General features: G+C 38.5%; 1 protein-coding gene across 4 annotated transcripts in view; it reads right to left on the bottom strand.

Annotated features, from left to right (window-relative positions):
* mtss1 (MTSS I-BAR domain containing 1) overlaps positions 1–21,245 on the bottom strand; it is a 45,207-nt gene extending 23,962 nt beyond the window's left edge. For 2 of the 4 annotated variants that reach the window (XM_049479251.1, XM_049479252.1), the window contains exons 1-3: positions 20,473–21,244; positions 9,946–10,007; positions 5,754–5,827 (exon numbers count right to left, since the gene is read on the bottom strand). In XM_049479251.1, coding sequence (XP_049335208.1) covers positions 5,754–5,827; positions 9,946–10,007; positions 20,473–20,544 — 208 coding nt within the window. In that variant the 5' untranslated portion in view covers positions 20,545–21,244. Of the gene's footprint in view, positions 1–5,753; positions 5,828–9,945; positions 10,008–20,472 lie in introns of all 4 variants that reach the window. The other 2 variants (XM_049479250.1, XM_049479253.1) reach the window with 2 other exon arrangements.
* Positions 21,246–22,860: the final 1,615 nt, after the last annotated feature.

Genomic DNA, 22,860 nt, shown 5'->3' with positions numbered 1-22,860 from the left:
TGTGGTCAGTGTTTGTGTGTAGTGTGTGTGTGTAGTGTGTGTTTGTGTATGTGTGTGTGTGTGTGTGTAGTGTGTGTTTGTGTATGTGTGTGTGTGTGTGTGTGTGTGTGTGTGTGTGTGTGTGTGTAGTGTGTGTAGTGTGTGTGTGTAATGTGTGTGTGTTCTGGTTCTGTGGTTGGAACGAGTGCAGTCGTGTCAGACGCTCCTATGAAACGTGGGGGCGGGGGTGTCGTACAGACAGCTGTCCCTAGCGGAGGTCTGGTGGTCACTCCCCAACCTCCTCCCACCCCCCCCCCCCCCAGCTGAAAGCAGAGCTCTGATCAGTCATCTGTCTGCAGCCTCGCCGGCTTTAAACAGGTGCAGAACCAAAACCTCAGGACCTGAAACACGCCCACGTTACACCCAACACCACCATAATCAGCCAACCGCACGGTCACTACTCACTACAGATACACAATACTGACGTACAACTACTTCACTACTGTACTAAAGTACTAAATACTGTATCTGTAGCTACTGGAGTATTACTTTTACTTCCATACTGTATTTAAGTTATAAAATGCTATTCTAAGAAGACGCTGCTCCTGTTCTGCCTTTCACTGTGAGAACGTTCCACTGCTTCCTGTAATTAACTACATAACACAGTACTGTACTTTTACTTTTAGTACTTCACTACTACATTTTACAATACATGCAGTACTTAAGTACAAAATTGTTGAATACTTTACTACTTCTACTTAAGTATTCTTTTTTACAAGAATATTGCGATATCATGATAGAGTTTTTTTTGCAAGACTTGTTATTGTGTACAATACAATATGGCACACCTTTTCTCTAGACAGTAGTATTTTTAGAACTGAATTCTGGATATTAATCTTAATAGAATTATATTCTGAATATTAATATTATTAGGACTTCACTACATGTATTAATGTTTTTAGAGAGGAATTCTGAACAGTTGGATTTCTCTATAATACTGGAATATGCTAATAAATGGAGGCGTAACGGTAAAGCCAACATCAGTCATTTGTAGTGTATTAAATCTATAGGGCTGAACCCATTATGAGGCAGTACACACCAGATATCATCATTATTTTTATAAATAAGTGCCACAACACAGAACAGTTAACCTGTTAATGATCCTAACTGAGTTCTATTATAAATTCTATCTGAGTTTCTCTCCAGCTCTAAACACCAGAAACAGACAGAAAGAGAAAAGGGGGAGAGGGAGGTCAGGAAAGCCGTGCAGGAGGAGGAAAGAAAATCAATACTGAAGTCAAACCTCTGAATTACTGCAGAGAGAGGGAAGGAGGGAAGGCATGGGGGATGGAAGGAGGGATCAGAGAGAAGGAAAACTGGATGAATGGATAATTAAAGGGTCAGAGGAAAGAGGGAATCTCTACTCTACTCCTCCAGAGGAACGAGTAGTCAGCATTTAAACAGATGTGTGTGAACTGAAGTGTGTGTGTGTGTGTGTGTAATGTGTGTGTGTGTGTGTGTGTGTGTAATGTGTGTGTGTAATGTGTGTGTGTAATGTGTGTTTGTGTGTGTAATGTGTGTGTGTATTGGGGTCAGTGTGTACAGTAATATGGTTTATAGTGGAGTTAAGTGTGTTTAGGGCCAGACGGCCGGCTGTGTCCCAATACTTTACTGAAGAGTCCGGTTCTGGATTCTGCTGATCTGGTTCTCGAGTGGATCCAGAGTTACTCTGCTCTTCACTAAAGATATGAGATACAGATCAGCAGAATCAGAACCAGAGAGCAGACAGGAAATGACGGGCCAGTAAAGTGTTCAGGTGTAGACTAGTGAACTGGATGTTATTTTGAAGAGTGGCGTGGTGTTTAGGAGTGTTTTTACACCTGAGACCAGTCTTCAGCAAGGTTCATGGGCTTTTGCATTTAGGGCAGCATGAAATATGTTCAAATAAATTCCAAATAAAATAAAATCATACAAACAATATGATAATAGGCTTAAAAAAGACAAATAACTATTAAAAATGTCTAGATACAGCTCAATTTTCATTCTAAGAAATGTATTACACTGCAGATAACTAATTTAAAAGAATTTAATCAGTATATCCCTAATTTAAATAATAATAATACAAAAAAACTTTACACCTTCAGGCACTGGAGACTGATATACCAGCAGCAGATATCAGCACCTCTACCAAGCAGAACTCACAGTCACATTAAATTAACTTATTATTATTTTTTATTTGTAAATATGTATTATAAATGTGTTAATTCTTGTTAATGTAAAAGAACTCTGGGTACAGTTGGGGGTACATCTGTTCCACAGAGGATCAATAAGCTGATAAGATCTTGTGGGGGCAGGAGCTGATGTACATCAGTAAATCAATAATGAAACTGAAGCACCTGCTGAACTCTGCTATTAGAACAGTGTTCCCTTTCACAGAATTAAACCTGTTGTGAAACATTATTTGTAAATTGTGAAAAAAAAAAAAAAAAAAACTCTAAAAATGACTGAAATTGAAGAAAGAGAGGGACTACAGTTGCCGTTTGTTGTCCTCTTCTATTCTGTCCTTTCTTACACAGTTGGGGCACATCAACAGCGGAGAAAACGCTGAGTCACTATACCAGCTTCTTATACAACCATGTGCACACGGGTTTAATAACCATTTATTTATTTATTTTTTTGAAAATACAATTTAATAATCTAATGCCCTGTTGTTCAGCTTTTTCTTTTATTATTTTAGCATATATTATACTATAATACATGTAGTTTAGGTTTACAATATATCATGACTTTCAAATGGAAAACAAGTTCAACTTTTATAGGAAAGAGATAAAAACCTTCTTAATTTTTAATGGAAGCCAATATAAAAATCATTTATTACAGATCATTTCAGAGAATTCCTCTTGGTCAATTTATGAAGGACTTTTGACAGTTCAAATTATGTAGTAAACTAAAAATACACAAATGTAGATACTTGTTTTTCATTGGACAGTGACAATATGTTAATTTCTGTTACTTTTTTCATAAAATAATACAAAATAAAATAATATAAAATAAAATAATAAAAAAATGAGCAAACTTATTGCACAGTTTAAATGTTTCCTTCCTAACACTTTTGATATTGGGTATTAAAATGTAAAATACAATAGTTAACTTAAGATAATCAAATTTTATTTATATTTAAATATAAACCAGAACACAAGCAGCAAAGACATGACACACAGGAAACAGAAGGGCATAAAAAACCCAGTCAGCATCTCACTCTTAGTCATGAGGTCTGAGCTGTGAGTAACTCCTGATCAAACGTTTCCCTAAAGTCCAAAACTGCAGCCTGACCGGGAGGTGCTGAATAAGATTCAATAGTAAGAAGAGTAAAATTAAACATACATTAACTATCTTGAAGATGAGCTTCTAGAAATAAAGATTACACACAGTTTGATGAGTGATGAATATTACTGTAATATTATAACTGCTTATTAATGATCTGTAACATGTTTATGATCTGATTAAAATCCTTAATACACAAATATTAGTCCCTTTATAATCTTTTATAAGTGTAATATTTCTAAGTGACAGTATAAATGATAACAGTGTTTAATCAGTCAGACTGATGAGGATTCAAACAGAATCACGAATAAATCGTCTGATTATAGATCACTGATCTCAGCTGAACTTTAGCTTCTAACTCTCGCGCAGGATTCACGCGAAAGGGCCGGGCCGCCTCTCTCTCTGCACATTAAGGCGTGGCGTCACCGCAGGCAGGTAAATCTTTAAAACACACTCCTCACCTGAACACTCCCTTTTCTGAACGTGCTGAAGATATTTTACAGAAGCAGGTGCTGCCCAGGTGAATCTCTCAGTGCTCTCTAACTGCAAAACAGGCCTATTAAAATACCTGTACACTGAATTCATTAATGCCTTCACTCTCTAATCAATAACAGCTATTTTTTCACTTGTAGGGTTTAACCAAATAGCTGCATTTATTATGGAACTTTTTGTGAAACATGTAACGTGTAATTTACACAAACAAACACAAACATGTTTCGCTATAGTCTAACCAGGGGCTGGGTGATATATTGTAGGATAATAATAATAATAATAATAATAATAATAATAATAATAATCTTCAAATACATGAATTAAAATAATGATTCTCAATTATGATTTATGATAGTTCTTATATAACTACATGTTTTTTTAAACCAAGAGCATAATTTAAAGTGATGCACAATCGACAGTTCCCTTCACATTTAATAAAAAAAATGTGTAAAAAAAGTGTAAAAAAAAAAAACACATTTAACTTATCTTATTGTGTGAACTGTAGTCCAGTGATTTAAATTTTGAATGTAAAACTCTAATCTGAATGAATCAGCGTTTCCTATAAGAGGAAGGTTATAAGATATTAAAGGTGAAGAACTCGACACTGAAACGTGATCTTAGCTCCCGTGAGGAAACCATGTCCCGCTCTATTGTCCACGCTGAGGACGATACTGGGCCTGAGGGGCGCAGGGACGTTACTGTGAGATACACCAACACGGACTCTCTGCTCGGAGTTACGGGTTTTTAATTCTTCTGAAAGCAGATAATGGATCGGCTTGCTGTGTTTCTGCACGAGTCGGAGCACATATCTAATATCCAAGATCATCAGATCATTCATTAAATAAAACACTGATATTTAGATAAACACAAACAGAAAGAGCCTGAAAACAGACTGTAGAGTTGTATGTGTAAAGTTTGTGAACTGTTTATAATTTTCTATATTTTGCATAAACATGACATTAGATTTTTACACAAGTCTTAAAAGAAAATAAAGAGAATGCAGTTCAACAAATGAGAGAAAAATATTATACTTGTTCATTTATTTATTGAGGAAAATGATCCAATATTAAATATTTATGAACTGGATTACATTTCCCTTGGATTATAATCAGGATTTTGACTTGGCCCCATTCCAAAACATTAACTCTATTATTCTTAAAGCATTTTTTGGTAAAGTGTTTAGGGTCGTTGTCCTGCTGCATGACCCACCTCCTCTTGAGATGCAGTTCATGGCCAGATGTCCTGATATGTTCCTTTAGAATTATCTGATATCATTTAGAATTCATGGTTTTATCAATTAAGGCAAATCACCCGATACCAATTTCAGCTTCAAATTAACTGCTTATAACAGAGATCCACATACTGTTACCCTCACAAATATGTAATATTGGATCAATTTCCTCAAGAAATAAATAAGCAAGTATAATATTTGCTTCATTTGTTTAACTGGATTCTCTTTACCTAATTTTAGAACTATTTTCTGATGATAATTTGATGATGTTTTAGGTTTTATTCATACAGAAATTCTAAAGATTCTAAAGCACAACTATATGGAACTCTCCTCAAAACACAACATGAACAGAGCTGGATAATAAGCTCCTTCTCTTTTTAAACTGCTTCTGAGACACAACTAATGGATTTATTCTGATCCGTGCTCGGCTTCACTCAGAGGAGACGTGTAGAGACACGTCAGTCACCTGGAGGCTCTGCTTTAGAGCTGGATTTTACTGGACGGGTTAAAGACCGGGGGCTTGGATGAAAAATGAGGCTACAGTAAAAACACTGAAGAAAACACTGAAGAAAACACTGAGGGAATCCAATGACCTGTACAATTACATACTGCTTAGTATTTTATAAATGACTTAGTGAAAACTTTAAATGGTCCACATCATAAAATACAGAGCACTGTTCATACCATTCAATCCATACAATCTATTATAAAGACAAAAGCTTCTCACCTCGAGTTCCCGTCGCGATGTCGGCCACCTTCTGAAAGGCATCAAGAAACGATCCGGTTACGATGATGGTCGTCCTAAAAAACACAGATACACAGGAACACCATTCAGCTGGTAAACCTTACATTAAAGGAAATACAATAAATATATAAACAACAGAAATTAATTTAGAGACCATTATCTCTAGTGTGTAGAACAGGACCGGTGCTAGAGCTGGGCTTTTACACTCTCTCTCTCTATTGGGGGCTGATGTCGCTCTCTCTATATATTTCTCTGGTTTAGCTCTGAGCTGGCATTTTAAACCAATACAAGTGTTAGCAAAAAACGAGCTGATGTGCCCTTCACTGTAAATATCTGCATTATAAATATTTCAGAGCACCAGAGATTCTGTAAATATCAATACAGAACCACATGGGGAAGCTTGGAGAGTAAACAACTGAAATATTTTATCCAGCATTAAAATCTTCACTGTTTTGTATGTGTAGCTTTGTGTGGCTGCTGTGCTAACAGTATAGTACACTGTATAGGTGGAAAGACACTTTCTCGAGAGAGAGGTAACCAGTTAGTGGTGTTCAAAGAATTTATTCTCTTTCCTCCACAAGACTTGTTAGTTTTACACATTCCACAAACACAAAGGAAAGTGAAAATAACAAACACTCTTAAACTGGCATGTGCCTTAGGAGCTGCTACAATGAGACTTGCACATTGCTGCTTTAATCATTAAATTTGAGAGCAAATTAAAAAATTTGCTCTCATGTTTTGGCTGGAAATTGGCAGATACAGATACATAGCCAACTGATCTTTCTATCGCTATATACAGAAGGTGTTACTTAAAATCTGTAGCAAGACAATAAGTATTAATTAACAAAATTCGAATTGCTGCCATTTCCTGAAATAGACAGCAGATAATCCTAAACAGAGATGCCATGAGAACCAATATTTCAGTACCAAGTCAATACAAAAATTCTAAAAATATGACAGTGCTTGTTTTCCATGGTACAGTAATAAAGTGAAAGTACCACAACAGTCAAAGACAAGAGAAATGAGTTGGGTATTTAATCTAACCATTCTTACAGCAATGTTCCAACATTTAGTGTAAAATTATTTTTTACAAAATGTTTTCCTCCCAGATGAATAAATGCAGATACTGCAGAAAAGAGGGACGAACTCCCAGCTAATGTCCCCGATTTCAGTGAAACGGTTCACAGCGTAGGAGTCCACACACTGCTGAACTCTGCTTAACTCACAGTAAAGTGTATATATGGAATGCATATGCAGCAGGAGATGTTAAATCATGTTCAGCATGCTGCGGTTCCTCTGTGAGAGCGGGAACCTTCTAGGCAGGTCAGCAGGGCATCAGCCAGCAGAACACCGGCAGGACTAAAGCACAGAGTTCATCAAGATCCTGAGCAAACAGGCCAACCGGTCATCCGTCTGCGTGACCCCCCTCCGCATTCTTCACCACGCAGCTAAACACACCGACTTCACTATCCTCCCACACTGCGGGAAAACGACGTGCAGAACATTCGCCGTCTAAACTCAAACACTGAGCAACTCATAAATCATACGATACTCTAGTAAAAAGCTGGAAGCACGAAGATCCGTTTAAAGACCTAAAGAAACTGAACTGGATTTCGAAATTCTTCATCTACTTGAAGATACTGATCTAGACACTGCTGGATATCCTGATATTGGTATGAAAAACAAATATCCCAGCATTTCATTTCAAGTTATTATGCTGCATTTCACAAGCTAGCATGCTAACAGGCTAATTCTGTGAATTCAACATCCAGTGACAGACCCTGTCAGATGATTTTTGAGACACAGCAAATGGAAAATGAAAGCGTAACCGGTCTAACAGGTCCAAACTGGCACAGAACAGAACAGTGCTGCTTCTTTAGCACTCGGCCCTGCAGTGGAAAAGAGGCCAGAGTGTGCCAGGAGGCTGAGACACACTAACAGGGTCAATAGTGCTTTTGTAGAGGTCTATTCAGAGCCCCTCTTCTGTGGAGAGATCTGTTAGTGCTGGTTTATCAGAAAACTCTGGGGTATCAGGTGATACAGACTACAAAGTACCATTTCAACACCACTCTGCTCCAAAACCAGCCTCCCAGCCACGCACAAGCCTACATCCCACAATACCCTAGGGTTTTCATTCATACCCAAAGTGAAGCCCAATGAGAAGATTTTTCACAACAGAGAAAAAAGAACAGAAAGAAAAGAACTAAAGACCATATATTTTAAAAACAGATTCAGTTTTTTTATTTTTAATGGCCATTTCTAATATTTAGAGAGAAGGGTAACCATCATTAGCTAGATAACATTCTGAATAGAATCTTTGTTAACAGAAAAATCTATTCAGTTATGCTGTAGACTTGACTGTGTTAAAAATGAACATTTTATATTCGACTAGGATTCGGACAGGATTAGTTTCTCAGGGGGTTCTGGGTAATTTTCTCTTTTATGGGAGGTTTTATCCTCTGTGATTTTATTCCTGTCCAGAACGATCATGTAGGTGTTTTTCTCAAACGTCCTCTGAACACTGCGATGATGTCATGTGACCGAGAAAAAAGCTAAAAACTCACTGATCCTCCTGTTTTTTTTATTTGCAGTCCGGATGCAGGAGTTTTATCACTGAGTAGAAGTGTGAAATGTTTTATACATATGCCCCCCCTGAGATACTAATCCCGTCTGGATAGGGCTAATGACATTTCTCCAAGTTAGCCAATTCAATTCAGCAGTTAAGGTTTACACAGCACAGATTCACGGTTTCTGCTGTTCATATGTAAAGGATTAACGCGCCACGTGGAGGAAAGAGTATAAAGATTTGAAAACTAGGCGAGTGTGTGAGCAGTCAGCAGTAAACTGTGTGTGTGAGTGGAGTGTGTTTGATGTTTATCAGTGAGACTGGAGTGGACCTTCGGGAGGGTCATTATCCTGTTTACTGTTTACTCTGTAGGACAGAGAGGCCGGAGAGCAAGCAGACTGTAAACGCTGGTGACCCACAGGTCAACTCTGAGGCTCTGATACAGATTTCTTCTGCATTCAATCAGGTTCAGCATGTCTCCAAACATTTGCACACGCTAGATTTTATGTTTTATTTGTTCTAATGTGTAAAAACAAACAATCCTGAAGCTTCACTACAGAGGATGCATTAACCTGTGGGTGTAGCAGAATGTGTAATTTAACACGGAGGCATAAACTGTATCGTAACGGAGAACACATGCTGATTTTGGTGTCTCCCTGCATTGGGGTACCAAACATAAGCTTTGTACAGAGATGTGTGTGTATGTTAGAACCTCCTGTTGGTGTTACATCAGCACTTTTCACTCGATTAAAACAAGCCTACAAAAAAAAGTAAATTTTTTGGGCAGGTGTAAAAAAGGTAAATCACACTCGGGTAAGTACTAAAACAACCGAACCAACACCTGCTGGAAGAGGTGATCTCGATCCGGTTCCAAACCAACACCAGAGGTTCTGGTTCTGTTTGTGGTGAAATAGTGCATCTCTGCTGCTGCTCCATGCTACACCATTTTCACACTGAACACTTGCTGCTCACCATCCACACAACTCTGCATACTGCATGGACATCTCCACACTGCAAAGCTATACCTGTGCTGGTCTGGGACACAGAATCTTCTTGCTATATTTCCTTTTTTGCTCCTGCACCAGACGGCTCTGACCAATCAGAGGAGACGGTATGCCCGTGTGGTTTGTTAGGGTGCATTTGGGTGCGTTTAGGTTTGTGTCTTTGTGAAAACAAATCAAATTGAGGGGAAAACGCTCCAAATAAACGAACTCATCAACTGATTCAGACCAGAGAAACCAAGTACATGTGTGAAAACGCCTTTATATACCAAATATGTCTTGACCACTGAACTGAATCTGAGCTCAGTGATTCATTATGTTCAATCACATTCATCTGATTTCTTTCCCAGTGTTTCTTGCCTGTCCTGACATTCCTTTACTCCAACAATTGTGTATTTTTCTCACTTTATTTCTAACTTTTAATCCAGTGGGTCTCTTCACCTCCAGCTTCAGGCAGGTTATGAACACACAGTGGTAAACACATCCACACCTAGCCCACGGCTGCAACCGCCCAGGTCTCCAGCATTAAAAACAGTAAAAGGATTATGGTAATCTCCAGCCCCTGCATGTTCTTGGTGCACGTGAGAAGAGGAGGAGCAGATCTTACCTTAGCTGGGACTGAAGTTTGGCTCCTTTCGTGACAAAGTCCTCCCAGACCGGGTAACTCGCCTACGGGGCAAACACACAGACAGAGAAGGAGGGATAAGTCAGGGTAAACAGTGGTAAATCATTACACTGAAACAGTAAGTCATCTGTACTGCATTATCAGGATGAACCTGGTGCTCTATTGCTAATTAAGTTCAGGTTATGTTCACAAGCATTTTATTTCTTTAATCATTATGTAACGTCAACACAACATTAGAAGTAATATTCAGATTATATTAATCCATCAAAAATGGCAAAAATTGAGAAGTTTTTGCATGTCTGCAAAACAGAAAATGACCTTTCCCCTAAAATCTGACAAGGATAATGCATCTGCAATGCATGTCAAAATGTTATTATGAACAGAACAAAAGAAATGCTTCAAAATAATTCGGATTAACATATTTTGACCCTCCAAAAACGTTACATAAGCAAACTAATAGGGCTGTGTAATGGTAAGAACTTGCCAATATAATACACATTAAAATTCAGGTGTTTCAATTCAATATAATCTCAATATACTGTAATATGTAAGCAAGGTAAAAATGCCAGTAAGAAGGTGAACTCCCAATTTAAACTTGCTTACACACGTCGCTGGCTACCACTTTACTTTCTCTGGATGTTTTAAACCTGGATTAGGAAAGCAGCACAATGGTAAAAACAACTCAAATAAAATAATAAGAACACTGAACAGATCTACAGGCTAAGTCTACACCACCACCCCACTGTGTTTCTGAATGTGGGGGTTGATTGATCTCAGGAAGAATGAACTGCTATAATGCCAGATAATGTACATGTTGCTTAGAGTATTTTTACTGCACATAGACAGATAATGACTCTTATAAAATAAGACAAACATGTCCGGTCTCTTATCTCCTGCTCGGGCTGTTTAGTCCTGCTGTAAAACACCACACACACACACACACACTTACAGTATTAAACTAATTAGACTTTAGGAGAAAAGCCAATAGAATCCAGTTTAACACTGACATCTACCTTACCTACCCCACACAGCCCTGCCTAAACAGCCTTGGAAACAGAGATTACCACTTTAGACAATACAAATCAAGCTCAGCATGATTATTTTGTTCTTTAGTTTGGCCATCGTGTGTGAAGATTAATTTTTAACAAAGACTGAGGACCCTACAGGTCTAGCAGTTTGCTGGCTGGTTGCAATCTGAGTATGTGTTAATATTGCCAGAGAAATCAGCTTTAAAAAAAAATAATTCTGCATCATATCAAAAGAAGAAGGGGTTACACTTGAATGCTTACTTGAGTGATTGACGAAAAAAGACTGGTGAACTACTGCAGGAACTTTCTGTTCTAGTATGAAGACAACTGCTCTGGAAGAAAGAGGTGACTCCTGCTGCAAATTTGATTTAGCAGAAAACACTGTTACTGGAAAATAACCAGTCCCTTTTTTAGCTCTTAATTAGTCATAAATATATTGATAAATAGAGTAAAGATAATCCAGCTGATGGCATTGTAGCAGCAGAAAAGAAATACAAAAATGAACTCAACAGTAATGTAAATTATTATGCGTTTAGTCAGTGTGAACTAATAAGCTAATTTCATGTTCCTCATCTGCGCTCTGTGTTGAAACTGCTGAGTGTGTTTTTAGCAGGAACAGCTGTGCTGAGCGATGCTGAGCTGTAAGGGAGGATCCTGCTGGATAACTGTGCAACACTACTGATGGAGTTACAAAACACACTGAACATACTGAACAATATTTCATAAGAGGATAGCGAGACTTGCTATTTCTCTCAGTTCAGGACAAAGTTAAGGGCACTCAAATTTAATTTATCTGTTGTAACAGCTAAAGTAAAATTAACTGTGTTTTTGCAATGTTTTAACTTGTTATGTAAATTATTCACTGATTGGTTTCTCTTTTTCTCCCTATATTTTAATGTTCCATGTCTGTGCGAGTGTGTTTGTGTGTAGGTATTTTGGTTGTAAATCTTAAATCAATAATAAAAAAATTGCTCAGGTGTTCTGTGACTACATGTGATTAAATGTAGATTAATTACAGTTATTGAACTCAGAACACAGGAATGCACCTACCAGCTTAATGCTAGCTAATATCTGAACTCAAGAGTAAGGCCTGGAGGGTGTTAGCTTCAATGCTAACTGTTTTCTGAGATGAATCATTATTTAAAAAAATATTATTTTGACCTAATCTAATTCTATGTATTTTGTGTTTAAATATAATTTTTTCTTTCATTATTTAACTGCATGACTCTCTCTGTGTTTTCCACATTGCAGAAATCACATGGCCCTGAGAGAGGAATAGTTATGTCTGGAACTGATGACGGATAATAAATTTTGCTGCTGGAGATATGGGACGTGCCTTCTAGGTATTGGATGGAACTGAAGGATGTCAGAGGGTGCAGTTCTAAATCTGCTCCACAGACACACGACTGTGGCCTTTATATTACTTTTAATAAAAGGTAAATGACCTGATCAATGTTCTTCATTTTGCACTTTAGGCTGCAACACATTCCACAACTAGTTGGGACATTAAAGCATATATTAGTGACACACTTCTTCTGGCAGCACAGAGACACGGTGATGATGAGTTTCTGCTGCTCTTCTGTCTGATTTCTCACAGAACGTCGTTGTATGCTGTAAAACAGTCTGGATCATCTCTGTTGCATTTCTTTTTATTTCAAAATTCTCCAGACATTCCCTACAGTCAGGCCAGTCCAGCACACACCCTGCTGTTACACAGCCATGCCTTCACGTGTGCAGCCTGTGGATTTACACTGTCTTTGTTGGACAACTGTTAAACTTTCTGCATTAATGCTGCATCACAGAAGTGTACTGACACCACCCTAACCAAAATGAGTATAAGCTTCTGAATAAAATGCTGAATTAGCCAGTTAGTTTTCTCCTATACAGAATGCAGTTCTCAGAAGTCTTTGTTTCCTCCTCACACTGCAACTGCTCAACTTTGCTAATACCATTAGAAATCTCATATTTTGCTGAATCAGCAGAGCTTACAGGGTTGCTGCATGTGTGCTGGATTAAAGCTGATTTTTTGTAACATTGGTTTGTAAAAAAGACAGCAAAATACATTTAACCAGAATTAAAAAGTTTTTAGCTTAAAATGATCACTAGGGCTTTGTGAAATAACTAATACCGTATACCATGTATTAACTCCATTTTAACATGAGTGTGGTATTTTATGAGTATGATTGGTCTGAAGGGCCAAATTTTATCTCTGTGGCTAATACAGGCCATTCATTCATTAATTTATTCATTCAATCACGTGCGTTTAAGATGACCACAGAACACACACAGACTTGCACGTTTAAACATAATGGTAAACAGAATGTCCTCTGACTAGCTGTGCTGAACATGTTTAAATAGTCAGACTAATGGTTTAACATTTACTGTATGACTGACTTTAGTTTGTGTCCAGTGTTCACTTAGTCTATAAACAAACTGAACTCTGTATTTGATCATTTTTCAGTTTAAAAATAACACAAAGTTGATGGTACTGCAGATCATAGAGACAGAGGCAGAAAATACAGTAGCACATTAATGTTTTGACATGGTATGACGTTATGAAAATCCTAAATGTTAAGATTAGATAAAACACTGGCACATGTATTTTTGGATAAGTAAAGTGGAAGCTACTTTTTTAACTCTTACACGAACAATAAGGCAAATACAGTAGTATAAAATGACCAAATAGCATTGTTATATAATGCATTATATATGCCCCATGTTATATAATGCGGTGCAATGTAACATTACTATAAAAGTAGTGGTGCAAAAATTCTCTTTAACATGGGGCGATGTACCCGAGGCACTGTGAAGTGTAGACGGCTGCTACGCTACTAATATTGAAGCACGAGCATCTCAAAGCTGGTTATAATTACTATACCATATTGACCACGTGCTCCAGAACGCTTCCACTAAACAGGCTTATGCACAGCAGATATCTACACTTCTACACTTCTACACAGCTACAACACAGCTACAACACAGCTAACAAAGCTCCACACTGCTGAAGATCAGTCCAAAATACTCCCACAATTCACACAGCCTTAATGTTTTATATTCTATGTACTCCTGACAGGATAATACGACACAAACCTATATAAAAGCTCAATCATACAAAAAATAAAAAACTGTCATACACTGCGAAACCGCCCAGCACAGTGAGAAACAAAAACACAAAGGAGCTGCTGATTGAATTTATTTGATTCAATACTGAATTTGGTACGAATATTCAGAAATAGGTCTGGAAGGTGGTGCTTTAAGAACTCAGGAACGGTTCTTGCTCTGATTCCTCTGGTCCATGTTCTCAGTATCATGCCCTCCAGCACAGAGTGAATCACAAGCAGCACATTTTCTTAGGAAACAAATGACAGTTTGTACAAAACCCTTCCTATTAAAAGCCTGAGGCAGGATCCCCCGCCCACACATCCATCCACCCGTCCTTTATCTGCTCTCTTCCTTCACTTCTCTGAAGAAACAGAAAAGGAGAGACAGGAGTCTTTCCCCAGAGTTTTGGCCTCACAATTTGCCATCGTTTTTCTTTCCCTCGTCTTTTTCTGGTCGTACTGCGCTGTGATCTCGTCTCTCTGTTGCTATGGAGAAGACGAAGTGAGAGGAAGAACAGGGAAGGAAAAACCTGTCGGTCCACTGTTTCAATAACAAAACAAAAACAAGCGAGGCAGCCTTCAGGGTCGGTTAACCTTTTAACGTCATCAGTGTCACAGTCAACGTTAAACACCACGCTTTTCACACCGCTGGAGACATTCAGTGCTGAAACTAGTGCTGCAACTAACAGTTCATTTGATAATTCAATTAATCTATTTTACAAAGCAAATATATTTAGTAATATAATTTATATTTAATATATTTAACTAGATAAATATAATGAAAATGAAAGATTTTTAGAGAAGTAATGTTGTAATTCTATAAGCAACACAACCTACCATTATTTAAAAAGAAAAAATGGTGTTTACATGTAGAATAAACCTGACAGTTTCATTAATTTTATTAGTATCATTATTATTATTATTATTTAATAACAACACTGTATATAATGTAAATATACACTTGGCTATGACTCTTAAAAACTTCTACGCAATGCCAGAAAAGAGCCAAAAAAAGGCTTCACATTTATTATTATGAAATGTTTGGATTGTTTACTTTTTTTTTACTCTGAATGTAGCTGAACGTAGCTAATCTTACTGCTGCCGCATTTAAACTTTTGATGACTTGGGTCTGCTAGTGCAAACCTGAGTTTTCCATACAACACTGGTTAGTCATGGCGTTTGTTGAGTTAAGTGGGGGGCACTAATCAATAATTAGTTGCCAACTATTTTAATAATCAATTTTAATCGATTAAAGCAATTAGTTGCTGCAGCCCGAGCCTTCGATAAACAGTGAAATAAAGAACGCTGATAATCTGGTTCCAGTGTTAAAGCTTATATTTAATAATCATTATTAATAAACAGTCTGTGTAAAAAGAAATAGTAATGTAATGTAGACGCGCTGTATTAATAAACAGCACTGTATTTCTAGCAACAGTAGACTAAGCACACACACGTGCACAATCACCCTAGGGCAGTTTTCACGTCTGCTTAATTTCAAGGAAACTCGCTCAGTACTGTCAGTGAGCTCACAATTACACAGCAGATTAAATCAAAGCTTCAATAAACTAACAGTGATAACGGTCAGGAGAGGCGTAGAGTTGAACCAGTGGCCCTGTGAGATTCAGTAAAGCTCAGTTTGAGTGTGACGGAGCCGAAGCCAACATATCCTTATCTCTTTCTCTCCGTCTCTCTTTCACTTTCACTGCAAGATCACACGCACGCACACCTGGACATGCAGCCAAATGCTGAACAAGCAACAGCAATGAAACTAAAGAATTTCTGAGGTAAAACTTATGGTAAATACATTATTATATTTTGGTTCAGTTTCATAAATTCTTAAAAGATAATTACAGGAGGGTTCAGATTAAACACTGGGTCTCGCCACAAAGAGGAAGAGCTTCCCTATCGCCCTCTAAAACCTTGGAGGTCTTGGATGCTAATTGTGGGTAGTGTTCCTCTTGGTGAGAGATCACTGGCTGCTAGACATGCCTCTACAATGTATAAAATAACTTTTTGCCCAGTTAAGAGTTCATACTCATGGGTTAAGGATTACAACTACAACGCCAGCCCTATACTGCTGTGTTTATCCTGTGTCGGCTCTGCCCGTCAGTCTGGACGTTCTTACCATATGTGACACAACACGTACATTAGCAAACGTCTTTTTACAGGAGTTTTATTAAAGGAATCAAGAGATCGTCAGAGGAATTTTTTGTTAGCGGATAATAAGTTCTACCATCATCGCATTTGGCCGGAGGGAACTGTTACTTGCCATTGGCCAATTTATAAACTTTCTTAACAATAAGCTCAATATTATTATCACACTATAATTAAACCCAGCTCTTGATAAGACTCAGGAATTCATTATCATAAGAAATCTAGAACCATAGATTAGCACAGTCAATATGCTCTGTGGTGAACTCCATGCCCTTCACTAAGGTTTACTAAAGCAGCAGACTACTGTCACAAAACATCCAAACCTGATCAGAAAGAGGAAAATTATTCTCATAATGTTCTACAAAGATTTACACATCACCACGTTTCCCCATACAAGTTAAAAAAACCTTTAATAACATACCTGCTTCATATTTAACCTAGACTGGACACTCAGGCTACACTTCTAGCAGCACAATTTATTTGGACGTGCAGCACAATGCTTGTGGACAGAATTTCACAAACACTTCTATAAAGCACAAATATAACAGGAGATTATAACAGGTTCCTATCATAACATCCAGACCGGAGCTGAAGCGTGCATCAGTGTAGAGTTCAGGAGCTTTTACAGAGCCAAATCCAGGTGGAGAGGCTGCCAGGTAACTGGAGAGGCTTCCCCTTTAGCTGCCCTGCATGCTTTCTAAAACAGAAAGCCCATGAGGATCCAGAACCAGCATCAGCTAAAGGTTCTTACACAGCTTATCACCATCCACACATTCAGATCAGTTCAGACCAGACTAATGCACTAATGTAAATTCAGATAATGATCATCTGAATTTTGTACTGTTACTAACACATTTTACTGTGCCAGATATCTTATATATGACATATCTGTAGGTTAATTTATCAGGGAGAGAGGGGCAGGGCTGCGCGCGGGAGTGAGGGGTGGGGCTAAGCTCAGGGGAGCGTCGGTGGTGAAAATTAAAACTCAGAGAAAATCGATTTTGATAAAAACACATCGTCCTTAACTGTAAATTCAAATTAATCGATAAAATCGATGAATCCCCCAGCTCTACTAGAAAACGTTTTATTTAACATTTTAACACTAACACCCACTCAATTCTAATAATTTAACAGCAATGATGACATAACCTAAACTGGACGACGTCAGAGCTCACCGACTCGGAGACCATTACCACAATGTCGGACCTGCAATCAGGTCAATGCTTCGCTCAACACATTCCTGAGATTCTCTCACACACACACACACCTCCCCCTCTTTCTCCGTCCTTCAGCTCCTTCATCGGTCATGTGTACACACACTGACTTGCAAACGCTGGACTCTGCATCAGTTCTGAAGGTGAATCTCATGACACACACACACACACACACACACACACACACACACACAGACAGACACACACCTGACACATGGAGACTTTTGCTGACTAATCTACACAGTGCAAGGAAGTATTCCAGTCTCACACATATGCAACCATGATATCATTGCTATGCTAGGCTAACAATGCTAATAACCTCCAGACTTCAGCAAAATGGAATAAAAGACATAGATCTGGATAAATCCATATTAATATAAATTATATGGCAAGAAAAATGTTTAAAAATCATATCACTCAGCCGGAAGCTACTTGTCAGTGTTCAGTGTTTACATACCAGATCAAACAGATAAACTTACTTTGTCTAATAAGAGCAGTGCCAACAACTATCAATGTCAACAACTATCAGTGAGTAATCCAGCTCAGAAAACAGGTGGCACTGAGGAGAACAAGCTCCAAGCCTGCTGACAGTTCAGTTTAAAATGAAATAAAACTTAAAATGGTGATTAAAAACACTAAACTCAACATAAACATTAACTAATTCAGCATGTATTTAGATTATTAGTGACGACTCTCCGCAGGTTAGTGAGTATTTTAATGTAGAAATATCACAATGTATACTATACTGAAAAATGTTCTGATTTTTTTTTTAACAAATTTAGAAACAATGAATAAACAATCTGTTTTAATCCAGTGGATTTAAAATATTGAATGTATTGACTTGTTGATCAACAAGTTGAGTGAGAACTGAAAGAGTGAGCAGCCCTTACCCTGAGAACTTTGTGTGGAGCATTGAAGTTTCAAACGAACAATTAATCGACAAATTTCTATAACTGACACTGTCGATTACGCTGATGTATTACAGATTAGAAGCAGTTAAAACACAACATGCCTAAACATTACTAAACTGTATCAGTATTCATACCGAATATAAACAAAATATTTTACAGTACACATATATAAAGTAAAGGTGGCTTTGAGAAGCCCTGCCTTAAGCCACCCCTACTATTAATTAAAACAAATTAACTGTATACAGATTGGTACACACTTGTCCAAAACATCTACAAACTGTGTTAAATATGCAATAAGGAAAGGTTATAGGAAAACAAGAATTTAGTTTTTTTTTTTTTTTTTTTTGTCTCTTTTGTAACTGCTGTTGCGACATATATGGGGCAATAGGAAACACTGAACCCTTCAATTTAAACTGTTTGTGATAGTGCTAATCTGAATGGGGACATCCTGCATGTTCCAGTTGTCCTCAAAGTCTCAGATGGCCCACTTCCACTTTCCTGCACATAAAGGAAACACCTACGAAGACATCCAAAAAATGTCTAACTATACAACTCTAAAAGCTTAACACCCAGTGACTATTCCCCTGTAATTATTACAGGGTCTGACGCAGCACTGCCTACCTAAACACTCACCTCTGACAAATCACATTTATTACATCAGTTTAACCCACTGAGTCAACCCTGAGGACGTCTGTACTGTTTCTCACTTCCTCCTCAGCATAAAACCTCAAATCCAGCTCAGAAAACCAGATATAAGACACTGCTAACACCTGGAGCTGAACGATGAATCACCTTCAGTATCACGCAAAAGTTTGGACACACCTTTTCATTCAGTGGTTTTCTTTATTTCTTTATTTAATGTATTTTCTACATTGTAGATTAATATTAAAGAGATGAAAACGAATGCTTGACATATATAATTCAGTAGTAAAAAGTATAAAAATGTTATTCCTCAACATTAATCTCCTGATCTAAAGCTGATGAACTGAGATGGTGATTTCAGCACCTCCAGAAACTCCTTCCTTCAAGACGCTGAGAAAACTATTTCAGGTGACTCTCCCTCGTGAAGATACTGAGATTAAAATACCAATATTTCATACTTAAAAGTATCTAAAGTAGAAAACAGATTCTGGTCTCTTTTAAACATTTTGTTTACTAAATAATCCTGCATGTGTTCCTGTAGAGCTTTAATATAGTCTTAAATATTACATTTACAATGAAAAAAAATAGAGATTCTCAATTACGAGATGTTTAGTTTTTATATAACTTACAAACAGCACAATTTAATGTGATGAAGAAGCCACTGTTTCCTTTACATTTCATTTAAACTTTATTTTCAAATGAATAGTAAGCAGCCCCCTTTAACCTTACATTATACAGCTTTTATATTAAATATGGTGTAAACACAATATAACCTCCTTGAATTTCAGTTCTCTACAGGTTTCTGACAAAACTCTACTATCTACTGATATTCACTCTGCAGCTTTTATACTTAAAGATGCACAATCTTTGTTATCATATTCAGAAAATCACATTAAAACAGTAATTCCATTAATCAAATAAATTCCATTAACCTCCCAGCTCTATTTTACAATAACCAACAATAACACCCACTCTCAGTTATGCAGATACTAATAATCCACCAGATTTCCTCTTTACATTACAGCTTAGCCACATATGGCATGATGCACATCTATATCAACTAAAATATATCACACTTACTATCCCTGAGTTAGATTAATGAATCATGACAGCCATATGATAGATATTAAATACTGTGTCAGTGTCCTGCTGCACTGATTTGTTAATTTATTTCTGTTTTTTCTGCTCTTCAGCCCATTAGAGCTCAGTGTTCTGTGGACCAACCAGAGAACTGTTGCCAGCCGGAGTGAAGCAGCCTGGTGCTGCTGAGAGATATGGAGCTCTAATGCCCAACAGCTGGAGATCAGCTCCAACTCTCACTCAGATATTTTACACCCAGCTTACACCGCCGAGCAGCGTTTATACTCGCACTATACTCATCCTACACCTTCTCTAACCCTCTCCACACCTTCTCCTGCGATACAAAACAAGCTAAAACCAGAAATCCCCCCGTTCTTACCTTCATGTCGTTCATGATGGTTTGGAAGAGTCCTCCCAGAGCGCTGCACTCCTTCTCCATGCCCGCATCCATTTTTCCCACACCTCCTTAAAAATATATTCCACCTTAAAAACAGAGACAGCCTGCAGTCTCTCCGCTGTTTTCGTGGCACAAACAGCAGCGTTAGCGTTAACTACCGAGACTGTGGAGGAACATAGACCCCGCAGCAGGGAAAATGTGGGATTTAAGGTGGAATTTTAGGGAAAACAGAGCGTCGGTTTGTATATTAGCACAGTTAGCTCCGCTCCGCTAACCGGCTAACTACTAACTATAGGGATACTAGGCTAAACACCCGCCTGCTAACTTATTCAACCGGGATAAATTCATCTTCTCTCCGGTAAAAAGTGTTTTAAATTATATAAACGCGTTAAAAACAGTAAAATCCGTCTCTTTGCTTAGGGATGGCGGCCTGCAGCTTCACACAGAGCGGAGAACCCGCGGTAAAGCCGCTGAGGTAACCTGGCGCTGCCGGGCTGAGGGACCCGGAGCCGCGGGGTGAGGGAACAGTAAACCCGCCGGGTCTCGGTTCGGTTCGGTTCAACTTATCTCCGCCTTCACCATCCTCCCACTCAGCACCGCCGATCCGTCCGCCCCGCCGCCCGCAGACTGACCCGGTTCCGCCGCGGATTCCGTGCTTTATTGGGTTGTGTAGTACCGGGGTAAAGTTTCCTCAGCGCGGTGCGCGCGCCCGCTCCTCACCTCATTCCCGCGGAGCTGCTGCTGCTGCGCGCGGCGCCTCCACAGCTCCCACTGCACGAGCCCTGCGAGGGGGCGGAGCCTCGCGCCGCTCGGGAACACTCGGCTTTTTCCGGAGAGCAGCGGCGCTCTACTACAGCCTGTCCAATCACATTATAAGCATCGATTATTGATTATTGATTATTAGGAGTGATTATTTATCCTAAAACATTTAAACCTTAAATAGATAGCAATACAAATGGCTATACAAAGGGTATAAAAACAGTGGTAGGATGGATGTGACAGAGTGTCTCTTACTCATCATTCTCTTTAAGAGTAGATCAGGTGAGCTCTGACTTTGGCGGATTGCTATTGTAACGGTGTTCAGAAATGTACCTGAACACACCTCGTTTCCAGAACACCACGCCCATCAGTGTAGATATATTCAGAAGCTCTGCTGATGTTTAAAAATAGGACCCAATGTCTATTATAGAGCTAAATAGAGAAACATGGCTGAAGTAATGAAGTTCTGTTGTGGTTATTTATCCTTATTTATAAAAAGCCACCTGTAAGATCCTGCCCACCGGTCTGATTACTGTTCTGCCTTTTAGATCAGTCTCATAGCAACCAGCATCCCAACCAGACTCTCAATCACAGCCCGCGTCCCCTAGTGGCTCTCAGCCCGCCAGCTTCTACATAGAGAGATAGAGAGGAGATAGAGAGATAGAGAGAGAGATAGAGAGAGAGGTCACCTTGCTCTGTGCTAGGCCTACATTCACTCAGCATCTCAAACATAGTTTCTTATTTTATCCAATCAGGATCAGCTACTCTGTAGTTTGTTATTTTATCTCAGGTACAGTGGAGCTCTTTATTTGCTGCACATTTTATTGTGATTTACTGTAATATGATCAGATTCTCTACAGTCACACACTGTAATATTTGGTTGGAGTGATTTTAGATTTTATTACAGCACACATTCACTGTTGCATCATTTCTAAAAGCTTCTGCAACATAATAATATTTATTTCTGTCCAGAGCTGAATTCATTTTTTCCAAGATCTTGTATTAATGATGGGGACCATATGACAATAAAGGCAATTCTGATTCTGAGATTTGGAGCACTGCTCACAGTCTTCTCTAGAACATCCCCAAACTGTTTTTACTGGTTATTCTCACTTATAAGAGCTTTTCTTAAAGCTACACAGCTGTTTTGTCCCTTTAATCCCTTCAGTCCCCATCACTGTATCATATGTGTGGAGCAGCTCTTACCAGAAATCCCAATTTCACTGTTTACTTTGTTGACTTTTACCAGACATGGATATACTTTAGAGTAGTCTGAGCTCAAATGAGTTTTGATGGAAGCCATGAGGAGGGGGAAAAAACCCTGCCCATCCACACTAAAAGCTGATTGGCTGACTCAGACTCTTTGCAGAGAACAGGCCAATCAGAACCCTCTGCATGCGCTTCATGAAAATGCACACGAAGGTAGCACCTTTCTCTCCCTCTCTTTCACACACGTGATTGGGTAAAAATGTCTGTGTCCCCTGTGTGTGCGTTTGTGTTCACTCTTGGGTCACTCGTTCTGGATTCCGTGAGATTTTATCTGGTCTGTGAGCATCAGGGAGCCGGTATTGATATGTGGTAAACTCCAGCAACTTCCGGGAGACTCGGGAA

Source organism: Astyanax mexicanus, chromosome 5 (assembly GCF_023375975.1).
Source record: "Astyanax mexicanus isolate ESR-SI-001 chromosome 5, AstMex3_surface, whole genome shotgun sequence".
NCBI classification, from domain to species: Eukaryota; Metazoa; Chordata; class Actinopteri; order Characiformes; family Acestrorhamphidae; genus Astyanax; species Astyanax mexicanus.
This window is presented reverse-complemented; position numbering and strand designations above follow the sequence as displayed.